Source organism: Podarcis filfolensis, assembly GCF_964270895.1.
Source record: "Podarcis filfolensis genome assembly, chromosome: 4".
NCBI classification, from domain to species: Eukaryota; Metazoa; Chordata; class Lepidosauria; order Squamata; family Lacertidae; genus Podarcis; species Podarcis filfolensis.
The window spans coordinates 31,322,282-31,341,494 of NC_139607.1; the positions used below are offsets into that span (position 1 = coordinate 31,322,282).

Here is a 19,213-nt window from a genome sequence, read left to right on the forward strand (position 1 = left end):
GCGAACCAGAGCAGTGCACGGAAACACCGTATATCTTCCCGCCAGAGCAGTACCTATTTATCTACTTGCACTTTGACGTGCTTTCGAACTGCTAGGTGGGCAGGAGCAGGGACCGAGCAACGGGAGCTCACCCCATTGTGGGGATTCAAACCACCGACCTTCTGATCGGCAAGTCCTAGGCTCAGTGCTTTAACCCACAGCGCCACCCGCGTCCCGATTTATGATGTGCAAGTACTTAAAATGTGGGCTCCTACTTTTGGCACCTAAACTCTGGAATTTCTCTTTCTGGAGGGATATAGGACTGCCTCATTGTAGACCTAAACAGTTTGTTAAAATATTTTTTTTTCTAGGCTTCCTGCACTTAGGTTTCAATTTATTTTCTGTTTTGTTTGTATAGCCTGCATTTAAAAATACTGATTTTATATGCAGAGAGATTTATGATTTGGATTTATAAAATATTTTCCTCTTTTATTTTTTATACTGTTATAATTTATTATTGTATCCTGCTTGAACATTTACATTGGGGAGAAAAGTTTTGAAATTTTGAAGATAATCAATGAATGAATGAATAGATGTTATCTCTTATTTTGGGACCCATCATGGAAAGTCATGTGAGCAGCAGCTAGTGGGAAGGGGTGGTGCCACAGACCTGACCTAGTAGCATTGCTGCTGCCATGTAGCAGGATGAGGTGGAGTAGGGTGGTAGTGAGGACAGGGTGGTTCAAATATAGTGGCAGGTATGTTAAATTGGCTCTGCTGGTGTGCCTAAACCACCATAACTGAATTGCTACTTTGCCTTACCTCTTCACCATCCTGATATACAGCAGTAATCCTGCTGCCAGGACAGGTCCACGGTAACACTCTTCCCTGCCGGCTGCTCCTATACAAACTATTAAGAACATAGAAAGAACTTTGATGAATTAGATCAAGGATTGATTTATTCCAGGATCACGTTTCCACAGTGCCAGCCTGATACTTCTGGATAGCTCCCAACCTAAGCAGGTTTTAATAACAACAGGCTGTCTCTGTTGCTTGAGCTATTTGTGGATGTGACATTATGGGTTGTATTCACTTTGTATATATCTGCTGAAGTAAGTTGGTTCCAGTTTTGTCTTTGGTAGGCTAGTTACAATTTAAGTTGTCTTGAATTGGACAAATCTGCATCTGAGTTTTAATTTTGAATGATAGGCCCAGGAAGAAATAAGTCAACTGCGAAAAGAAGCTATGAAAGTCCCGAAAGCATCCAAAACTGCAATGACTGCACAGGCTGTTTTGAGGCGTGTGGAAACAGAAAGGGATGCAGCTATTTCTGATTTCCGAAGGATGTCCACTGAAAGAGATAGCTTGAGAGAGAGGTTAAAGGTTTGACTTTTTATCCAAATTCATTCAACATCTGTACAACGTAAGACAATTGCCAAGACCGTTGTGTGGTATCTAATCTAATAGATTAAATTTTATTATGCTAAGTGTATTTGATTTATGTTTTTGTTTGATACAGATTGCTCAAGAGACTGCATTTAATGAAAAAGCTCACCTGGAACAGAGAGTTGAGGAACTGGAGTTAAATGTTCAGAGTGTAAGGGAAAATGTTTCCTTATTTTAAAGATATGGTAGATATAACGTTAAACAAGTGGTTAGAAGCCTGTAAGGACAGAGACATTGAAAAGATATATTGAATGATTTTTTTGTATAAATATACAACTCTTACTACATTATTCAAGAAACATGCAATTATTTGTATGCATTAATTCTTATGTTTCTATTTAGGAATCTATACAGAGCTTTATTTGTTTGTTTGCTTATTTATTTATTTATTTATATCTCGCCTTTCTCCCAGTGCAGGAGTCAGATCCAAGGTGGCTCACAACATGCATTAAATACAGATACAGCTAAAAAGCACACCAAACAGTTACAAGTATAAATAAATAAATAAATAAGTTACCATATTAAAAACGACACTGAATTAAAACAACTTAACCATTTAAAAACCCAACAACAAGAGGAGGAGAAAATATGCAATTCATACCATTAAATGACCCTGCCACAATAGTGGCCAAAGGCCTATCTAAACAAAAAAAGCCTGCCTGCCAGCGAAAGGAGAGAGAGTGCCAACCTAACATCCCATGGACTAGAGTTCCACAATATGAGAGCAGCCACCAAAAAGGCCCTCTCCCATGTCCCCACCAAATGTGCCTGTGAGGGTGGCAAACTGAGAGAAAGGTGTCCCCTGAAGATTTCAAAACCTGGTCAGGCTTATCTAGGGAAATAGCCTGGACCCAAGGTGTATAGGGCTTTACAGCTCATGACCAACATTTGAGTTGTACCCAGAAACAGGCCAGTAGCCAGTGGGCTTATTGTAACAAAGAGTTTCGATTCTCACTGTAACCTGTAACCTTTATTAAAGGGAAATATATTCTCAAGGAATTAGTCCTAGAAACTGTAGTATATAAGATACAATCTTACTGGAAAAGTAAATAGGAGACTGATTTGCTCTCCATTCAGGGTTATCTCCAGGGTTTTGTGTGCTTTGGCAACAGAGCATCAATACTCCCAATTTGTCCATTAAAGAACTGCCTATTTTTCAGCTAATCAAGTCCTTGCTCTGCTATGCATCGTGTTACATTTGGCTGTCTTTATTAAGACAATGCAATCAGTTGAGGTGGACAAGGTGCTGGTGGCAATGCATCTGACTACATGTGCCCTTGACCCCTGTCCCTTCTGGCTCATTAAAACTAGCAGAGGGAGACTGACTGGTTGGGTCCCTAGTGTGGTTAATCCTTCGCTGCATTGGAGGGGGGCTCTGCTGCATCCAAGTCTTCTGTCTGGCTTGGCAGTCGATAGCAGACCCCCCACAGTAAGGTCACTGTTGTTTCTTTCTCTTACAATCTTTACCCATATACTCTCAGTCTGCTTTCCATGCTCCAAGTCATGGATTTCTTCACAGGTATACACATCCTTACATATAATGCTACTACTCCTCCCTTCCTGCTTGGTCTATTCCTTTAAAACAGATTATACCCCTCAGTTTCTACGTTCCAGTTATGGGTCTCATCCCACCAGGTTTCAGTAATGCCTACCAGGTCATACTTGCAATCCTGAATTAAAAGCTCAAATTCATCTTGCTTGTCTCCCATACTCTGTGCATTTGTGTGGAGACAACTTCTTTGGAGGCTTTTAAGCAGAGGTTGGATGGTCATCGGTCATGGATGCTTTAGCTGAGATTCCTGCATTGCAAGGGGTTGGACTCGATGACCCTTGGGTTCCTTCCAACTCTACGATTCTATAATTCTATAAAAAGTCTGAAAAGGCAACACAAATAATTTCTAAGTAAAGGTGTATGTTAACTGAAGTAGTTGGATGTTATATAAAGTAATAATTCCTTGTCACTTTAATGTCTCAGCTTGACAATGAGCGATTAGATCAAACATCAAAGATGGCTTTAATGAAGGAGACAATCGAGTCTCTAGAAATGGAGATGAAAATATTGGCAAAAAGAGCAGTAGATTTTGAAAGTGAGCTAAGCAGGCAAAAAGCAACTAATGCTTCACTGAGGTAACTGAAATATGTGTTGAATCAAATATTTTATGTTTCTAAGTTTGTGTCTGTTAATCTTAACTTTTTGAGATACGAAGTAGGCTTATTAATGGGATATAAATAATAATGTAGTTTAAAAGGATGGTGATATACTGTATGTTCGACTTTGGCAATAGCTGCTCTTTAGTTAAGTTGGCTTATTTCATACACTAATTCTAAATTACCTGAAACCTGATTTGCATTGACTTCTGTTTGAAGAATTCATAGCTTGTGCTTAGCTTTTATTAACTGTTAACTACGTGTTCACAAAATTCCCTTGCTCCATAGTCACTAGCTATTAATTAGTTGCCATTTATCATGAGATCCCTTTTAGTTTTAGTGCAAAGTTTGTGTGAAAAGATAAATTTAAATTGCCCTTTGTTAATTTTTAGCATTATGAATGAAAAAATGGAGCATAACATTGCAGAGGCCCAACGGCAACTCTCAAAGAAAAAATATGAATTACAGCTCATTCAAGATAAAATTACGTGTCTAGATGAAAAAAATGGTAAGTTTCAAATGCTAACCTTTGAGTAATTTTTAAAATATATTTTATACAGGATTATTTATTGGACCATTGCAATGTGATTTTATGTGGGGCTACCCTTGAGGCTGGTGCAGAATTATTCAGCCTGGTTATGAGGTCTGGCTATTGACAAAATATAACACCTATATTGTGAGAGTTGCATTTGGCTAGCAGTATGCTATCAAACTATCTTCAAGGTCTTACTATTAAGTATATTAAGCCTAAACACCTGCGGCTTAAAATCTTACCTTACTCCTTATACCCCTGCCTGACTTTTGCAGCCTGCCTCTGAGGAATGTCTGATGGTGCCTGATAGTGTCAGACTTTCCTTAAGAAGAATTGTGCATTTGGCACTGGGGTTATGAAAGTCTGCCTAGTAAAATCAAGTTGGCATTGTTTGTAATTAGCTGCAAGTGCCAAATTAAGACTTGGTTATTTCAGCAAGCTTTTTTATGCAAACAATTTCCTGTTTTTATAACCTTGTTGAGTGACTCCTATTTGTAATTCTGCATTTCTGTTTCTTGAATGTATTCTGCTTGATTTCATTTGTTATGTCATTTTAGTTTTAATTCTGATTCTGTAGACCACATTTTTATGAGTTTTGGGCATAGAAATGAATTATTAATAACAACGACTGGGGCCAGAGACTGACAAGTCTACAAGTGTCATGCACTAATCCATATGGATGATCTTGTCACGGCTAAAATGGCCGCTGTTTCTTTAATGCGAATAAAGCTGGGTCAGCATGACTCAGCGGCCTGCAGCAGGTTGTATATATAAGTGAGAAATGTTAGTTTGTGCTGAGGCTGGTGTTTGGGTTGGTTGGTTGGTTAGTGCTGGTGTGTATAGTTATTCAGTCGTGTTTTGCACAAAGACTTTTAAGAATAAAACTCTGCAAGGATATTCTCATGAACTCTTTTGTGCCGACAAGGGTCCGAAGACCAGGCTGAGGAGACAAAGGGAGGTCAGAACCCTTTCCTCCTCTTTTACTTTTTACAAACACTGACAGATCTTTTCCATCTATTTTGTGCCAAGTTTCTGCCTAAGTTCTGTGATTTATTTAGTCAGGAATATTTGTTTTTATGACTTTCGTACCAGCGAATATGTACTTTTTTATATAGGAAGTATCTGAATAATAAATAATATTTAAAATTTAAATCCATGATTTAAATTTGCTGCTTTTCTCACCAAGGTCATGACTGAAATCTCCTTGATCCAAGCACTTTATATTACTGTAAAAACAGTAACAAAACTGCATCCCACAAGCCTTAGGCACAGAGAGGTGTACTTTTCATAGATCAGGGGTAGCCAATGAGGTGCCCTCCATATGATTTTGGACTACGATTTCCATAAGCCATGGTCATCATGGCAGTGGTCAGGAATGATGGAAATTGTAGTCTTACAAATACTGGGACATACCTCACTGGCTACCCACAGCCTGTGTCATTACAAGAATGTGACGCAAAGTATAGAGCCCCAAAATGCTGCTACAGAAAAGTTCAATTTTCTTGGCTACTTGGGCCAAGTTTGACAATTAAGGACATATCCATGTGATGGTGTTTGTGCTGTATTTATATAAAGTTATTTAGAAGCATTTGAAAATTATTGGAAAAAATGGCAATAATAGTGCTACACATGTATAGTGGATTTCAAGTGTTATATTCTGTGGCAAGTGGTGAGTAGCTAGACCAGTTTCCCCCACTGTTCACTTCCTCCCCAGGTCTCGGGCATGAGAGGTGAGGGAGGTTCAGTGCTATCATTGTGGATAGAATGAGCACAATAGATTTTTTTAAAATCACACTACAGTGGTACCTCGGGGTAAGTACTTAATTCATTCCAGAGGTCCATTCTTAACCTGAAACTGTTCTTAACCTGAAGCACCACTTTAGCTAATGGGGCCTCCCGCTGCTGCCGCGCTGCTGGAGCACGATTTCTGTTCTCATCCTGAAGCAAAGTTCTTAACCCGAGGTACTATTTCTGGGTTAGCGGAGTCTGTAACCTGAAGCGTATGTAACCCAAGGTACCACTGTATATGTGTTAAGTAACTTAGCAATGTCAGATTGTCTTGTTATTAACTCTTCTTTTTGTGAATGGTCACTGTTACTAAGGAAATTGTGACTGTCCATTGTATTTCATTTTCTTCTGGCCTCATTGTTTCCAGTTTCTCCCCGCCTCCCCGCCCCCAATCATGTACATGCACCAACAACTCAGGATAAAATGAAGTGGACTGTACTCCACAAAATCTTATGCTGCAATAAATTGTTGGCCTTTAAGACATCACAAGACTGTTCATTGTTTTTTTCTGCAAGACTATCTTAGCTAAAAGTTTGCAGTTTGGCCAGAATGTAGGGGGAGGGGAACTTGTACATGGTTGCACATGCATAATAAATATTTGTATGCTCATCAGAGATGTTGCTTGATCACAGCCTATTTACCAAAGATTATTTTAAATTGATAAAATAATGAAATTCTATTATAATATTTCCAGAAAAGCTTTCAAAACAAAATCTTGTCCAACAAGAAGATATTTGTACACTCAATGACACAATAACTGAACTAGATACAGAAAAGGATTCTTTACATGAGCTTCTGGAAGAGAAAGCAGATAAAGTTGCCTCCCTTGAAGAAAGCTTGGCCCTTAAAGTAAGTTTGATATGTAAATGTTTAGATATTTAAGATTCATCACATTTAGATTTTTTTTGTGCTTGTGCAGGAAGGAGACTTCATATTTGGCATGTAGCTTTTGAAAGTACACATTACAGGCATATTGGACAAAGTAAAAGGTACAAGCATGAGTTGTGCTAGTGATGGAAAATTGACATTTCTGTGGATTATTTTTGAGTAATTCTGTTTTAATATGCAAATACGTGGATTAGTAGGGTTAAAACATTCTGCTTATTCAAATTGGTGCTTTTTAGATATAGTTTAAACATACACCTTTCAATACTACTAATAATATGATTATGACTTTTAAGTATACAGTTACAAATATAGAATGAGGAACTTTACTACCATTTAGAAAACTGTTAAAATGCTATAATTTTTTTGCAAATAACTTTCTATCCCTGTACATGCTGTTTGTAGGTCTTGCAGCCACTATGTTGTATATGTTGAGATTCTAATAGCAACTTTAGGGGGCACTTTGATTAAGGAAACCATGTCACGTGAAAGGGTTAATCCCACCCCCTTCCAGCACCACAGTTCAGAGATTTCTGAGACTTTTGCTGCAAAGTTTGCCTGTGCCATGATATTTAATCTCTACCATATTTATTTTGCTGTTCTGGCAGCCTAACATTGCAATCAAATGCATGTCTACTTAGAACTAAGCCCCACTGAGCTCAATGAGGCTTATTCCCAAGCAAGTGTGTACAGTGGTACCTCGGGTTAAGTACTTAATTCGTTCCGGAGGTCCGTTCTTAACCTGAAACTGTTCTTAACCTGAAGCACCACTTTAGCTAATGGGGCGCGCTGCTGCTGCATGATTTCTGTTCTCATCCTGAAGCAAAGTTCTTAACCTGATGCAGTATTTCTGGGTTAGCGGAGTCTGTAACCTGAAGCGTATGTAACCTGAAGCGTATGTAACCTGAGGTACCACTGTATAGGATTGCAGTCAAAATGTTAAAAACCTGTGGAGTGCAAGCTTATGTAAAATTACTCAGAAGTAAATCCTGCTGTGTTCATTGGAGTTTACTCTCATATAAGGATGATTAGAATTGCAGCCTTAATCTTATAAAATATTACTGAACAAAAGAAACTGACATGAAAAAACAAGCTATTTCCTGTTTTGTTCATCTCTTTTTTACTAAGGAAAAATACATTTTTATTTATTTTCAAGGAAAAGACCATTTCAGATTTGAAGTGCCTACTTTCTGATATGGAGAAATCAACAAAGTAAGACGTAAACTCTGGATTTCGTTCTTTCTTTTAAAGTTATTTTTATTAATTATTAACTTGAACTATTCTGTTAGAATTAACATATATAAATTAATCTATTCTGTATTTATAAATTGTAATATTAGACTTATTCAATATTTTTAAAATGTTTTATTAAATAAACATAATCATTGGTATACTTCTATCTAAAAACATTTGATGAAGGGACATTTTCATGCCCTTGTTTTGCAATAACATTTTAATGTAAAATGTATTTTCCATTTTATAATTTACTGCTCAGGCATTCTACTGAAGCACTCTGCAGGTGTGAACAGGATATTACCAAACTACATCAACTTTTGGATGAATCTAATAATGAACTTGCTCAGACTAGCGAAGAGAAAGAAGGATTAATTCGGGAGAATGATAATCTACAAAAACAGCTCTATGGCTTTAAGGAGGAGAATCAGGTATATGTTGGCAGATTTGAATACAACTCATATTTACCTTTCCACTATTAACCAGGAACTGTTCTGTAACTAACTAGGGGAGGACAGGAGTGCCTGGTGTCCTCTGGTCCATGGGGTCACGAAGCGATTAAATGACTAAACAACAACAACAGGGACGATATTGTTCCACACTACCCTAAATCTCTGAGCAGTGCAAGATTCCAGGGAGTTCCAGGGTTTGTGTTTCCTTTAGGAAAATTAGGCACAGGTGTCTTTATGATATATGGTTTGTTTACAGATATATACAACCTGAGCCTATGATGGAGGGGTTCCCAGCATCACTCTGGGTCTTGCTTCCTCCATAGGCACAGCTCGGGATTCAAAAGAGCATCAGCTATGATGCTCTCTGCCTCTGTCTCCAGCTCGCTGCTTTAGTACCACATTACATCACAGCCCTAACTCTTAAGTTTTTAGCCCACACTTCTTCTTGCTTTAGCTATTGAGCAGGGGTCACAATCATTTGTCATCCCACACAGAGTCCCTTTGATCCTCTATAGTCTTTGAATCCCCGCGACGGGGTGAGCTTCCATTGTTCGGTCCCAGCTGCTGCCAACCTAATAGTTTGAAAGCATGTCAAAGTGCAAGTAGATAAATAGGTACCGCTCTGGCGGGCAGGTAAACGGTGTTTCCGTGTGCTGCTCTGGTTTCGCCAGAAGCGGCTTAGTCGTGCTGGCCACATGACCTGGAAAAACTGTTTGCAGACAAACGTAGGCTCCCTTGACCAGTAAAGTGAGATGAGCGCCGCAACCCCAGAGTTGTTCGTGACTGGACTTAATGGTCAGGGGTCCTTTACCTTTCTTTTAGTCTTCTTAATAGCCTATCACCCCAGGTGATTTCCTCACAAGAAAGTTGGCCTAGCCTTAGCATTTCACTTAATTTAAGGATTAGCAGAGACTAGCAGGCAGTTTAATTTACAGGGTCTGGCTTAATACACAGTGGCTTAATACACACAGGTCTTGCACTCAATTTTAACACTCCAAAACACTGATTAAATTCTAACACCTGGACCCTGGAATTTAGGGTGTCTAGTATCCACAAACTCATAACACTATGTTCTCTGGAGGTGGTTAACACATCATCATATGGGTTATGCTGCTCTCTTGCTGCTGAAGAAAGGAAACACAGACTGGCCTTTATCTGTTGGTCACACCCCCATCATCTCAGTCAGTTTCTTGTCTTCTCCATGGACAGGTGGGGGGGGGACACCAGCCCACCCATGAGCAAGGTGCTCAGGTGGCAGGTGCCTGGCTAATAGAGCAGTAGATCCCAGTGTAGAGTTTTATTCCCCCCCTTGTTGCTGACATGGACCTTCACTCACCTCTTCTTCTCTGCCAGGGAGGAGGGCATCATTTTGTGGTTCCCCTCTGATGCCAAAATGTATTGGGTCAGCCCTGTGTGTGCACATGTGTGTTGCTTCAGGCTTGTTCTGCTAACTCTAAATTTTATTTAGAATTTTGTTGCATCTTGAAGGTTCGTATTTCTCCTTTTATATATAGGAATACATCTTTAATTGTAACACTTTACGACACCTAATCCTACTTCTAAAATATAGTCAAACCTGAAAAGAGTATGAAATGCTTGCCTAAAACAATGTTTCACATTTCTTTGACAGATTCTGCATCACAAACTCAGTGAATGTCAGAATGAACTTGATAATTTGAAGGCGAAAACTGAAGATTGGCATACAGATATTTCCAGACTGAAGAGCATGCTGAAATCTAAAGTAAATGTATATTTTGAAAAGCTGCAAGTTTTCTAAGCCATGCCATGTCTAATGGGGTGCTTCCTTTCTAGGAACATATTCCTATACATTCTAATGATTTGAAAGGTTTTACTGAGCCTTCAGAGAGTGCTGTGCAAAATGCTTCAGGAGAGCTGACAGCTTCATTAGGTCAATTCACAGTGACACTTGTAAAGCATTCTGCAAGATAGTAATTTGCAAGGGGCTTATCAAGACCCTTGCAAAGCCCTATGCAAAATACTATGTTGCTGAGCAATTTGCAAGGGTCTTGTGAAAGGCCCTGCAAAGCATTCCTCCTGAGGCAAAAAAGGGTTGTTTGATGTCATTGTGACATCAGGGTATTGTTAGGTAGGCTACCCCACCCAGATGTCAAATTTTGCCCACAAGGGGTGGGGGAGATGACAATCTTGCCCATTCAACCAGATCCCATTCACCACCCCTGCTCTAAAAAATGATTCCACTCAGCCAGTACTGGGAAACTGCATTACTTTTATAGTCTATGTTCCATGGATTGCAAAAGCTTTGCAGCCAAACTAGCTTCTGATTAAGATCTCAAATAGGTCAAAAGTCTGTAGAAGGAAGGAGAAGCTTTCCATCAGCATTAATCTGTACTGACACATGTGCAAAAGGCAAAAAGAATTTGATAATCCCAGTAGAAGAAGGCATGCAAGGTCAATGCACATCTGAGCTGCCTTAGTGTTATTTAAGGCCTCAATTCAAAATGCATTGCATGCTGAAAAATGCTTGCATGCAGTTACAAAATTGATGAGACTATTTTTTGTATTTTTACTAAACACAAAAGTTTACTGAGGCATTTCCTCATCTGCTTTGATTTTCTTGCAGCAGATCTTACAGAGGAAGGAGCTGCAATGGTATACTTGGAACAACATCAGAGCCCTTCCCCTTCCCCACTATACAGCTGGTGCTTGCCCATCTGTCTTGTTGCATTCCCCCCTGCAGCCCATGAAAACTTTACTATTGTGGTATGAGTGGCAAGAGTGGGAGGAGATATTATCCCCAAATTGGTCATGGGTATGTTGCACAAGTTGAGCAGTACCTACATGGCAGGTCCATCTTTCTACAGTGAAGTTCAGATGTCCACTAGTCCTGCAAACCCACGATACAACTGGAGTGAAGTGAATATAGTTTACTAAGGGCCAATCCACTTTTTCCCCATCCATTTATATTGTAAAGTATAGCAGTAGAGAGCCATGTGCTCTCTTTCCAATTGTCTAACAATATGGGGTGTACGCAACCAGTTCCCATGAACTTTCATTAAAAAAAGTTGTGGAAGGATTGCAGCATTCAGGTGATTATATATACAAATGATAGCATATATGCACTGTAACACAGGTTATGTTTTCTATGCTCTAGGACAGGGGTAGCCAATGTGGTGCCCTCCAGATGTTTTTGACTAGAACTCCCATGATCACTGGGTGTTACCTATGCTGCTGCGAGTTGTAGTCCAAAACATCTGTTGGACACCACTTTGGCTCCTGCTCTGTGGTTATGCAAGCTAATTTTCTGTCCCACTATGCATGGCATATGTAAACAGGCCTCAAATTAAAAAAATTAAACCAAATTTTGAATTTCAGGAAAAGGAGAATCAAGATCTTTTGGATAACTACCATAGGGCCAATGAACAAGCAGAAAAGTGGGAATCCAAGTTCCAACAAATGGAAGCAAACTGTAGCTCTGTCCAACTGGAGCTTCTCAGTGCAGAATCTGAGAGCCGCAGACTAAAAGAACGAACAGAGGCTCTTGAAACAGAGATTGGGCACGTAAGTTGGAAAAGCCTCAGCAATCCATTTTTACAATTTCATTTTCATTTAATAGCTGGGCAGTAGAGCTTTTTCATTTCCATTCAGCACTTTCGCCCTTGTTCTTCATCTCCATTGGGAGTGTTGATAAAGTTTATTGTGAGACATATGTCTCAGTTATGTGGGCTACAACAGGTACTTTCAGAAAGCACATTTGTTGTAAAGGGAAGAGGTCTTCCACTCACCATCATTCACTGACCCGATTTGCACACCATGCTAAACCAAATCATGGCTTAGTGTGGGCAAGCAAATGTGGGTTCCCAGAGAGATCACAGCCACTTTGCTTCTCCTCCAGTTCTGCTTCCACCATATTGCTTTAAGCTAAACCACAGATGACCAGCCCAGGACCCAGTTGATGGCAATAGCTACCATTGACCTTACTTAGATTGTCGCACATTCTGGCCTTTTTGAGACTGTTTGGGATAAGTATGTGGTGTGAGCCCTTGTTTTTCTGTAAATGTATGAATTCTAGACTTTTACCAAGCTGAGAGTTCAGTATTCTAGGTACCATTATGTATCCTAAGATGGTTCCTGTACACATTGTGGTTGGTAAGAAATAATATGTATGCTTTTGTTTTCTAAAGTTAATAATTCTATCTTCTCCCCATCCCCAGCTCTTAAATCTGATTTTGCAGCCAAAAATCAAAATTTTGAAGATTAGACACTTTTAATTTTAATCCAGATGGCCTCTCAAGATACCCAGCAGTCTTTATTTAGAACAAAAATTGTTATTTCAGTGCAGATCTTACTTACTAGTGCAGATTCTTCAGTGTTCACATCGTCTTCTATCTTACAAAGGCTTGTACAAGGACATGTACAAGGAAGAACAACTTTCTGCATTGAAAGTTCATATACCAATATTGTGCTTTCTGCAAACAACTGAATCTACATGGAACTCTGGATCAGTCTGCCTAAGTCATAGCCCTTAACAGTGTATATAAAGAATTGATATAAATGAAATGTAGCTGCATCTAGTGTTTACTGGTTTGTTCACAATATATTTATTTTACATTCTGCTTACAGTTAACATTTTTATTTTAAATTCACTGCAGAAACTCTTAGAAGTTATGTATTCAAAAAAGCATTGTTTAACTAAAACTGTAAATGATCTTCCCTAAAGTTATTAGGCATTGTTCTATCAAAATGTTAATTGTCTTCATCAACACATGTTTTCACAGCAATTAGCAGCAGAAAAAGCCCACAAGTCACAGATTTCTACGTTAGGTAAGTCTCTTTTGAAAATGGAGGAGGAACTCCATGACGTGCAACTGGAGAAAGTTTCTGTACTGTCCGAGTTGGCATCTACTCGGGAACTCTGCATAAAATTGGACACTAGCAAAGAGTTATTAGCCCGGCAACTAAGCAACACAACACAGGAAATAGAACGGGTAAGTACACATTGTTTACAGCAAACAGGAAAGGCAGAAAACATAAGTTGGAATGCCTTTTAATATCATCTTGAATGAAATTCTCACAATACAGCAACCTTTATGTTTTGTACGTTTGCTTAAATGCAAACATAAGAAGAGCCCTGCTGGATTACACCAAAGGCCCTTCTGGTACAGCATCCTGTTCTCCCAGTGGCCAAACTAGAAGCCTATGTAGAGCCCCTAAGCAGGACCTGAGTGCAACAGCTCTTTCCCCACTTAAGAATCTCAGCAACTGGCATTCAGAGGCATATTGCCTCCAATAGCGGTGGAAGACTATAGTAGTCATTGATTGTCTTATCTGCCATGAATTTGTCTAATCCTCTTTTAAAGTGATCCAAATTTGTGGCCATCATAGTTTAACTGTGAAGTAAGTCTAATAATAGGGGACGTGGGTGGTGCTGTGGGTTAAACCACAGAGCCTAGGACTTGCCGATCAGAAGGTCGGCGGTTCGAATCCCCGCAACGGGGTGAGCGCCCGTTGCTCAGTCCCAGCTTCTGCCAACCTAGCAGTTTGAAAGCACGTCAAAATGCAAGTAGATAAATAGGTCCCGCTCCGGTGGGAAGGTAAACGGTGTTTCTGTGCCCTGCTCTGGTTCGCCAGAAGCAGCTTAGTCATGCTGGCCACATGACCCAGAAGCTGTACGCTGGCTCCCTCGGCTAATAAAGCGAGATGAGTGCTGCAACCCCAGAGTCGGCCACGACTGGACCCAATGGTCAGGGGTCCCTTTACCTTTACCTTAAGTCTAATAATAACAATAATTAATTGTATTATTTATATCCCTGCCCAACTGGCTGGGTTTCCCCAGCTACTCTGGGCGGCTTCCAGCACATACTGTATAAAAATATAAAACGTCAAACATTAAAAACTTCCTAATACAAGGCTCCCTTCAGTTGTGTAGTTCTTTATCTCCTTGACATCTGATGGGAGGATATTCCACAGGGAGAGCACCACTGCTGAGAAAGCCCTCCACCTTGTGGGGTCCCCAGTTCCAAGGGTTCCCGGTTTTATATGTTTTTATGTATACATGTACAGTGGTACCTCGGGTTAAGTACTTAATTCGTTCCGGAGGTCCGTTCTTAACCTGAAACTGTTCTTAACCTGAAGCACCATTTTAGCTAATGGGGCCTCCCGCTGCCGTGGCGCCGCAGGAGCATGATTTCTGTTCTCATCCTGAAGCAAAGTTCTTAACCCGAGGTACTATTTCTGGGTTAGCAGAGTCTGTAACCTGAAGCGTATGTAACCTGAAGCGTATGTAACCCAAGGTACCACTGTACTGTAGACTGCTGTAACTGAACCTTAGCATAAGATGCAAGTTACCTGTATATCAACATCAACAGTGTTCTCCTTTGTCTATTTTTGGTACATATGATGGAACCTCTCTACATAATCTCACAAGACTTCAATAACTGAGTAAAAAAGGGGTTGGGGTGAGCTGTGAGTAGGTGGGCCAGGTGTAAAGAGGGTGGATTTGGTCAGGTGTAAAGGGAGAAGGCATTGGATAAGTTGGGGGGGTGGCGCATGGAGCGAACAGCCCCATCTATAATATCACCATCCATTTTTCCTAGGGATTCATGCAGGAGGCATCCAGAAAACAGTGACTTTATTTTCCCCGCCAACTTCCCTAAGAAGGCAGAGTTACATGGTACCAAATTGACTGCATAAGCCAGCTCCTTAGGTTACACCTCCAGTTCCTTCCCTCCCTAGTACTTCAAAGCTCCTGCTTCTTATTTTGTTACATTTACCTTGGCTCCTTGTTCCTTTTTAACTTTCTCTTTATGAATTTGGTCAGTTTTCTTTCCCCTCTCTCTTATTCTCCCCCAGGGTTTTTCCTACGGTGTCTGGGGGGGAAGGGGAAGTGAGCTCATAGAAGAGACAACCCATGTCCTGGCTAACAAAAGAAAAAAGGCCAGGTATCACTCCCTCAGATCTACTTGCCACCAAGCCACCTGCAGTAGAAGAAGCTAGTGCCTTTCTCTGGAGTACTTACAGCCACAGTTCTGATTTCTAACCTGGCCTTTCCAGTGCTGTCTAGGCTAAGGTGCTTATTGATGAGGGAGAGTGCTGGGGTGCAATGGAGTTTGGTTGAGACTTTAGCCAGCCCATTCAGTCTTTTGATGCTTTGCCTCTAGGCTGGGATAAGTTTCAGTGTTTCTTCTATCAGCTAAAGCTTTGCCAGAGTAGCAGTTTTTGGCAGGAAAATGGCAGCCACTTAAAATTAGGTTTTATGCATGAAACCTCCGCTCCACCATCTTGGATAGAGAATTTGATAGCCCTCCTTTCATCTGGCCAGTAGAGGGCAGAATCCCTCCCCCTTCAACCTAGAACTTCTGGACTTGGTGTGCTTTTACAAACTGGCCACTTGGCTCCCGCTCATTTGACAACCTCCCTCATCCAGGCAATGGTGCTCCTTCATTCCCTCCTACAGGCCTGACTAGCTCTTCTCAGCTCAGCAGCTTCTTACTCAGTAATGTGGCCCTTTACCATCACTACTTAGGCCTGGCTAGCACATCTGGGTTCAGCAGCCATCCACCCAACACAGCCTTTTTGCTCTTCTAGTCTGGCTGTTAGGATCAAAGCCTTATTAAGGGTCCATCTCCAGATATGCCTCACTCTCACCTTGTACAACTTGCTCAGAGATATTATTGAGGCTTACATCAATTAGCATTTTGCTCTAGCCCTACATCCATCTTGCTCTGGGAAAAGGGACAAATTAAGTCACCATACCTCAGATTTGTCTGCTTCTCCTTCCAAGGATTTAAGCCATTCTGAAAAGACTTTAAAAGTCTAAAAAGACTTTTTTGCTTGGCCACAATTGTAAGAAATCGAACAAATATCTGCATTGCATTTTTTCGTATTCCTCAGAGGAATCGTTGGAGGTCTTGTCTGACCTGCAAACTCTTCAGGACAGCTGGTGGCTAAACATGCTAGGAGGGGTCCTGGGTCCTGTATTTCCCTTGGGTTATTGTCACTTCTTCATCATAGGACCTCTCCCCAGGGCAACCACCCCTCTGATCCCTCCCTGATTTGGCTTAGCTTAGGTAAGTAATACTGTTTTCTGGATGCCTCCTGGATGCATCGCTGGGAACAGAATGTTGGTCACTTTCCATTAATGTTCTTTCATGGGGTGTGCAGGAGGCATCCAGACGCACCCTTTGTCAGGTGACTGAGTATGGGCCTGGGCTCCAGCATCTAATTTGTGCCGTGTCTATTTGGAGGGGTTACTTTTTACTTTTCTTTTCTAGGCTCTCTTTATTTTGCTCACAAGTGCTTCTCTGATGGCTCTTTCTCCAACTCGAATATGGTTGAAACTGGAGATGGAGTCTTAGGAGTTGAATGATGCAATCGTTTTGGTATCATGTGACCCCACCTGTCCTAGGGCAGCGGGTAGTATTAATCCACTGTTTAATGGATTGCATGCCCCCAGAAAGAATGTTCATGGTAAGTGACCAACATTCCATTCTATGCATCATGTAGATTACTTGGCATAGATGCATGCCAAGTTTCTACGGTGATAAATGCACACCAGAACTTTCTGAAATGGCACCTTTAACCCTCTGTCAACAAGTGGAAATCAAACGTACCCTGATAAAACTGGGGGGAAATGTAAATTTTTTTTTTGTCAGTTTTCCACAATTCCGTGTTCAAGTCAGTTCTCAACTATGTCAATGTGCGAATTGCCATGTGATGTTTCAGGTCTCCTCTCCTTAATTTAATTTAAAATAAGTGTTTTTACTCTCAATGCCAAGTCTACTCCTGTTAGAATGACAGGGGTTTTTTTAATCACTTAAGATGCTTGGAAGTGACCGCAAAGTGGAAAAGCAATATTATTTTTCCATAATCAACTAATCAGTCACTTCTGTTAACATCACCACAAAAAGTATCAGGGGTTAGAAGTGCTCCCCAGTTTCTGCAAAATTTATTTATTACCCTGATTTTTAAAAATATTTTTCCAGTTAGAACCTTGTCTGTGAATCTTGGTGCCCACGCCACATCATACTTATCATTTTTGTGCAAAACTTACAGATCTGGCTTTGGGGGCTACTGCAACCCCAATGGCATCTGCAAATCTTTGTAAGAAACCAGCACACTCACCTCAATTGGTGGTGAGACTTAATGGCAACTCTCAGTCAAAGACCTGTGCCCGGAATATGAATGAACTCTGAATATGCATATCCTGCCCCATCTGAATGCCCTATGTGCAGAATAATATTTCTCACTGAAGACCATCTCATTATCTAGCATGTAAGAAAACATTCAGGCAGACTCTGCTCTCATGGAGCTTTGTATGTAAATTGGGGCTCTGCAGAGCTTCAGATTATGCCCTCTAAAGTTTAACTGGGGCATACAGTTATATAATTCTCTATTCAGGGGTGGGAAAGAGAAGAAAATCAATACAACCTAGCCAGAGTTAAACATATTTAAGCCACACTGATTTAAGTGTATGGAAATAAAATAAGAGCTAAAAGTACTTAAAAATGTGTTTGTTTTTGTACCATATTTTTGAATTGACAGACAGGGAATTGCAGTTACTGACCATTAGGTGCATATTTTACATCTAGGAAGATGATATGGGGAAGAAGAGTGCTAATGGAATTTAGTTTACAATTTGAAATGTAATTCATCAGTTTCTAATATATTGCATATTAGGGAAAATGAAGAAATTTAACCTTTTTGGCTTTCAGCTGCAAAATGAATGGGAATCGTCTCACTCTGAAACCGAACTCCTCAAAAAACAACTCACTAATGAAAGAATTTCAATTAAAAACCTAGAAACATTGTTAGCATCCAACCGTGAAAAGGAATATCAATCTCAGATGATAAGCCAAGAAAAAGATTCTGAAATTCAGCTTCTTAAAGAGCAGCTTTCGCTGGCTGAAAACAAGATGTAAGTTAGTAACTCCTGGAAACAACACAGTTCTTCTAGATTTGAAACCACTATATTAATTTTTGTTAATATGCCCATCTTTCTAGTAAGTGGGAAAGAGTCTTTGGTGATAAAGAAAGAGAGCACTGATAGGGAGTAGTAGCCACCTGCACAAGGAATTCTTGGAAAAGAAGGCAGCCTGAAAAATGGAAGAAAATTATTTTTGTGATTGGAGCAGGTTGCAAGTTATAAAATTTCCCCTCCCTCCCAAATCCTGGACTAATCATGATTCTACCCCCATTGCCCTGTGAATGTAACTGGTGTTTGTGTGATTAGGAAATCGGCACAGAAAGTGTTACAAACATTTGTGCATGCTTTTTGTTTATATGTCTAGGTGTGGACATATTTCTGTTCAGTGTCGTTTGAAATTTTAAGCACTGAATATATTCAATTCCTTTTGAGAGCCGAAATATCCCATAATTGGTTTTTTGTTTTTGTTTTTACCCTTCTCCAACTTGTTTTTTATACTGAATACACTGAACGCTATTCTTGAAAAGCTAATTGTATTGGGGTTTATGGTCAAACATGAGAGCGAATCCATTGAAATCAGTGAGACTTGGTTATGATTACTCTGTGGGTCTACTTTATACTTGTTTAAGTCTGAATTCAACCCATTGTTTATTTTACAGTATTTGAATAATTGCACCCATTCAGTTCAAATGATACTTTTGTCTGTTATAGTGCTACCCAGAGTCGAGATTTTTCACAGCTCAAAAATACAATAACTCAATTGGAGTCTGAGTTAGATATCACCAAACGGCAGCTGGGTACAGAACGCTTTGAAAGGCAAGTGTATGATCACATATTTAGTCTTCT

The 19,213-nt window shown here is 40.1% G+C and overlaps 1 protein-coding gene across 11 annotated transcripts in view; it reads left to right on the forward strand.

The window, feature by feature from the left end:
• The window catches only part of TSGA10 (testis specific 10), a 39,010-nt gene that overhangs the window by 12,761 nt on the left and 7,036 nt on the right, over window positions 1–19,213 (forward strand). For 7 of the 11 annotated variants that reach the window (XR_014547219.1, XR_014547220.1, XR_014547221.1 and 4 more), the window contains exons 7-18: window positions 1,189–1,362; window positions 1,499–1,576; window positions 3,401–3,552; window positions 3,966–4,081; window positions 6,588–6,742; window positions 7,935–7,990; window positions 8,274–8,442; window positions 10,094–10,204; window positions 11,818–12,003; window positions 13,221–13,430; window positions 18,156–18,358; window positions 19,079–19,183. Coding sequence is in view for 6 of the 11 variants with exons in the window: in XM_083610586.1 (XP_083466712.1) it covers window positions 1,189–1,362; window positions 1,499–1,576; window positions 3,401–3,552; window positions 3,966–4,081; window positions 6,588–6,742; window positions 7,935–7,990; window positions 8,274–8,442; window positions 10,094–10,204; window positions 11,818–12,003; window positions 13,221–13,430; window positions 18,156–18,358; window positions 19,079–19,183 (1,715 nt within the window). In the remaining 5 variants the exon portion in view is untranslated. Of the gene's footprint in view, window positions 1–1,188; window positions 1,363–1,498; window positions 1,577–3,400; window positions 3,553–3,965; window positions 4,082–6,587; window positions 6,743–7,934; window positions 7,991–8,273; window positions 8,443–10,093; window positions 10,205–11,817; window positions 12,004–13,220; window positions 13,431–16,715; window positions 16,912–18,155; window positions 18,359–19,078; window positions 19,188–19,213 lie in introns of those variants that run through there. The other 4 variants (XM_083610581.1, XM_083610583.1, XM_083610584.1 and 1 more) reach the window with 2 other exon arrangements.